The sequence below is a fragment of the Dama dama genome, chromosome 7, assembly GCF_033118175.1.
Source record: "Dama dama isolate Ldn47 chromosome 7, ASM3311817v1, whole genome shotgun sequence".
NCBI lineage: Eukaryota > Metazoa > Chordata > Mammalia > Artiodactyla > Cervidae > Dama > Dama dama.
The window spans coordinates 31095647-31100234 of NC_083687.1; the positions used below are offsets into that span (position 1 = coordinate 31095647).

Sequence of the window (4588 nt, forward strand, 5' to 3'; positions counted from 1 at the left end):
GGAAAGAACAAAGAATCCAGGGCCTTGGCATACATTGATGAGACCACGTAAAGATACTGTAGTTCAGATGCTGAGCATTATCAATATTTATCTCTTTTGGGATTGGAAAGATTTTGGCAGCAGAAGAAATCATTTTGGTCTTAGAGACAGTTCCTAAAGTTATTCATTAGAAAAAAACCTGGAGGAATTTTCAGTTGAGAAAATTTCCTATAGATAGGGAATGAAATCAACAATTAAACAGAAGTCTAACCTTGATTTGGACGTGGAACTAGAAAGATGACTGAAAACTCACAATTTTGTCTAGTCACTGCCCTATCTCCTTTTATAAGAATAGTTTGAAAAGACTAACATACAGCCATAACATGTTATATGTGTCCTTTTGTTTTTATTTTTCTGAGAACTTTTGTCATACAAACATACTGAAATTTAACAAATTGTTTCATACATCTGTTGATAAAGTCATCTCAGTTGAGACTTGAAACATTAAACAGAGTCAGTGCTTCTCTGCTGTACTGTTACCAATTTCTGAATCACTGAATAATGCAATTTAATTAAATAAGTGTTTAACCATCTGTGCTATAGTGTGTCATGCAACAATAGGTAACTGTATGCTCTTGTATAATTTACAGCCTCCATGTATGTTCAGTCAGTCAGTTCAGTTGCTCCATCATGTCCGACTCTTTGCAACCCCATGCACTGCAGCACACCAGGCTTCCCTGTCCCTCACCAACTCCCAAAACTTACTCAAACTCATGTCCATCCAGTCGGTGATGCCATCCAACCGTTTCATCCTCTGTCATCCCCTCCTCCTTCTGCCTTCAATCTTTCCCAGCATCAGGATCTTTTCCAATGAGTCAGTTCTTCACATCAGGTGGCCAAAGTATTGGATTTTCAGCTTCAACATCAGTCCTTCCAATGAATATTCAGGACTGACTTCCTTTAGGATTGACAGGCTTGATCTCCCTGCAGTCACAAGGACTCTCAAGGGTCTTCTCCAACACGACAGTTCAAAAGCATCAATTCTTCAGTGCTCAGCTTTCTTTATAGTCCAACTCTCACATCCACACATGACTACTGGAAAAACCATAACTTTGACTAGATGGACCTTTGTTGGCAAAGTAATGTCTCTGATTTTTAATATGCTGCCTAGGTTGGTAATAGCTTTTCTTCCAAGAAGCAAGTGTCTTTTAATTTCATGGCTGCAGTCACCATCTGCAGTGATTTTGGAGGCCCTCAAAATAAAATCTTTTACTATTTCCATTGTTTCCCCATCTATTTGCCATGAAGCGATGGGACTGGATGCCATGATCTTAGTTTTCTGAATGTTGAGTTTTAAGCCAAGTTTCTCACTCTCCGCTTTCACTTTCATCAAGAGGCTCTTTAGTTCTTCTTCACTTTCTGCTATAAGGGTGGTGTCATATACGCATCTGAGGTTATTGATATTTCTCCCGGAAACCTTGATTCCAGCTTGTGTTTCATCCAGCCCAGCATTTCGCATGATGTTCTCAGCATATAAGTTGAATAAGCAGGGTGACAATATCCATGTATGTTGGATTACATAAAAAATTCTGATCAATAGAAATTCTAGTCTGAGATAGTTCAGGATATAAAATACCTTCTCCCCACAGATTCTTTTATAAACAAAACTGGAATTAAGAGACCAAAGAAAGTAAAGTAGAAAGATGAAAGAACTACATGAGCTAGGTTAGAACCAAATTCTTTGCTTTACATAAGTGGATTTAAACAATTTGAATAATCTGTTCATGAACTCAAAATATCCTTTTATAACTTTTCAGTCTATATCTCTATTATTTATTTAGTAGTCTTATTTATTTATTTATTGGTTGCACTGTCTGGCTTGTGGGATCTTAGTTCCCCAACCAGGGGTTGAACCTAGGCCCTTGGCAGTGAAAATGCAGAATGCTAACCACTGGACACCAGGGAATCCTATATCTCTAAATAGTTGGAAATGCTGGTATCCACTATGGTTTCAAATCCAGTGACACTTCATGGAACATAGAAAGTGAGGAAGATAGTAATTCTTGTCTATTAGCTCCAAAAATACTTCAGCAAAGAAAGCTGAGTGCCGAAGAACTGATGCTTTTGAACTGTGGTGTTGGAGAAGACTCTTGAGAGTCCCTTGGAATGCAAGGAGATCCAACCAGTCCATCCTAAAGGAGATCAGTCCTGAATATTCATTGGAAGGAATGATGCTAAAGCTGAAAGTCCGATACTTTGGCCACCTGATGCAAAGAACTGACTCATTGGAAAAGATCCTGATGCTGGGAAAGATTGAAGGCAGGAGAATGGGACAACAGAGGATGAGATGGTTGGATGGCATCACTGAAGCCATGTACATGAGTTTGAGCAAGCTTTGGGAGTTGGTGATGGACAGGGAAGCCTGGTGTGCTGCAGTCCATGGGGTCGCAAAGAGTCGGATACGACTGAGTGACTGAACTGAACTGAATTACTATTTGATAGCTTTCACTTAGTATACATTTGGTGATAGGTAAGGAAAACAAACTTGATGAATTCTCCATATTCCACTGGCATTATATCATATTATATCACATTACAATCTGTGAAAATAAGTATAGAAATCAAAAACAAAATAAATAATAAGAAAGAACTTTGAAGCTCAATTTTCTATGACCAGAAATTGAAGGGAAAATAACGTATCAATGAGCAAGAAAGATATTCCTGAGATTTTTTTTCATGCTGCCTCCATTTATAGCAATATTTTATGGTAATTTTTGACAGGTTGTCCATTTGAATTATAAAGCATCTTTGGAGTCAAAGTTCACAATTTATCTCTGTTAATTAGTACTCAAAGCATTATTTGTTTTAATTACTTACTTGCTTCCTTGCTTGGAGAAAAAGAAATCATGATATACTGCTTAAAAATTTCCCTTAACTTATATATGAGTTAACATTTACTTTTCTAGTTGAGTAACCATAGCCCTACACTCAAATTCTTAAAATAAAACAGCATAATAACTTTATTGTTCACATTGTAATATGTTAATTCATAGGAAACATGCAGATTAACAAGCCTTAGTATTATCCAACTATGCAATATATGCATATTTGAGGCAAATTTCTGTATCTGATTTTATTCAAGAACACACAAGAATATGTAAACAAATAGTTTTATCAACTTATATCCCCCACACAGATTCAACATTAAAATTCCAAGGAGGCTTCCCTAGTGGGTCAGTGGTAAAGAATCTACCTGCCAATGCAGGAGACACTGGTCTGATCCCTGATCCAGGAAGATCCCATATTCCACGGAGCAATTAAGCCCACTTGCCACAACAGGAGAAGCCACTGTACTGAGACACCTGAGCACCTTGACTAGAGAGAAGCCCCCACTCGCTGAAACCAGAGGAAAGGCTGCCACAGCAATGAAGACTCAGTACAGCCAAAAAAAAAAAAAAAAGATCTTGTGGATAATGTCCCATTTGTCAAGTTCCCCTTACATTACCTAGTCACACACTGTTAACACAACTAGACTGGATTTTCCCATTTATTTATTTTTTTTTATATAATGCCTTCTGTTTCACAAACAGTAAACAACTAGAAAAGCAGTATAATTTCACATCTCAACTTTCTCATAGTCTTTTTACTGATGCCTTGGAAGAATTCTCTAGATTTCTTAGGGTCAGAGTCTCCTTCTGATCACCCTCCTCAAAGCCCCCTCTACTTCCTTGTTCCTCAAAGTATAGATCAGTGGATTTAGTGCAGGAGTGACCACGCTGTACATAATGGCGATAATCCGTTCCTGGTCCACGGAGCTACCCGAGGCAGGACGAATGTAAATGAAAACAACAGGAGCATAGAAAAGAACAACTACCATGAAGTGGGAGGCACAGGTGGACAGTGCTTTATGAAGCATGCTGCAAGAATGGGTCTTGAAGAAAAGATAGATAATAATATAGCAATAAGAGAGAAGGGTTAGAGAGAATGGGCCCATGGCAATGGTCCCTGTCACAGAATGAAGTAGCCATTCATTGAGGTCAGTGTTCCCACAGGCCAACTCCAGCAATGGCTTAACATCACAGAAGAAGTGATGCATACGGTTAGAACCACAGAAGTTTATGCGAGAGGTCATTACTGAGTGCAGCAGGGCATGGAAAAACCCAATGATCCAGACAATGATAGCCACCTGGGTACAGACCTGATGATTCATGATAACAGTGTAATGAAGTGGTTTGCAGATAGCCACAAAGCGGTCAAAGGCCATCACGGCCAACAACATGGCCTCTGTGCTGCCCAGGAAGTGGAAGAAATGCAGCTGACTTATGCATCCCAAGAAAGAAATTGTTTTGTGGGCAGACAGGAAGTTCTCCAGCATCTTTGGCAGAGTCACTGTGGAGAAGCAGATATCTAGACATGACAGGTTTCCCAGGAAAAAATACATAGGAGAATGGAGTCTTGAATCAGAGATGACAACCATCAGGATGACTCCATTCACAGCCACATTGACAATGTAAATTGCAAGGAAAACCACAAAGAGAACAGGCTGCAGTACTTGGATGTCTGTCACTCCTAGGAGGAGAAATTCAGTGACTGATGTTTGATTCAGCAT

The 4588-nt window shown here is 39.1% G+C and overlaps 1 protein-coding gene across 1 annotated transcript; it reads right to left on the bottom strand.

The window, feature by feature from the left end:
• Positions 1 to 3661: 3661 nt before the first annotated feature.
• Positions 3662 to 4588, bottom strand: LOC133059107 (olfactory receptor 12D1-like). The gene has a single exon (XM_061146143.1). The coding sequence runs from the start codon at positions 4586 to 4588 to the stop codon at positions 3662 to 3664; it is 927 nt and encodes a 308-aa protein (XP_061002126.1).

Bases quoted from the DNA above. Each gene is read 5' to 3' on its own strand.
- LOC133059107 (XM_061146143.1), bottom strand. From the start codon at position 4,588: ATGCTGAATCAAACATCAGTCACTGAATTTCTCCTCCTAGGAGTGACA.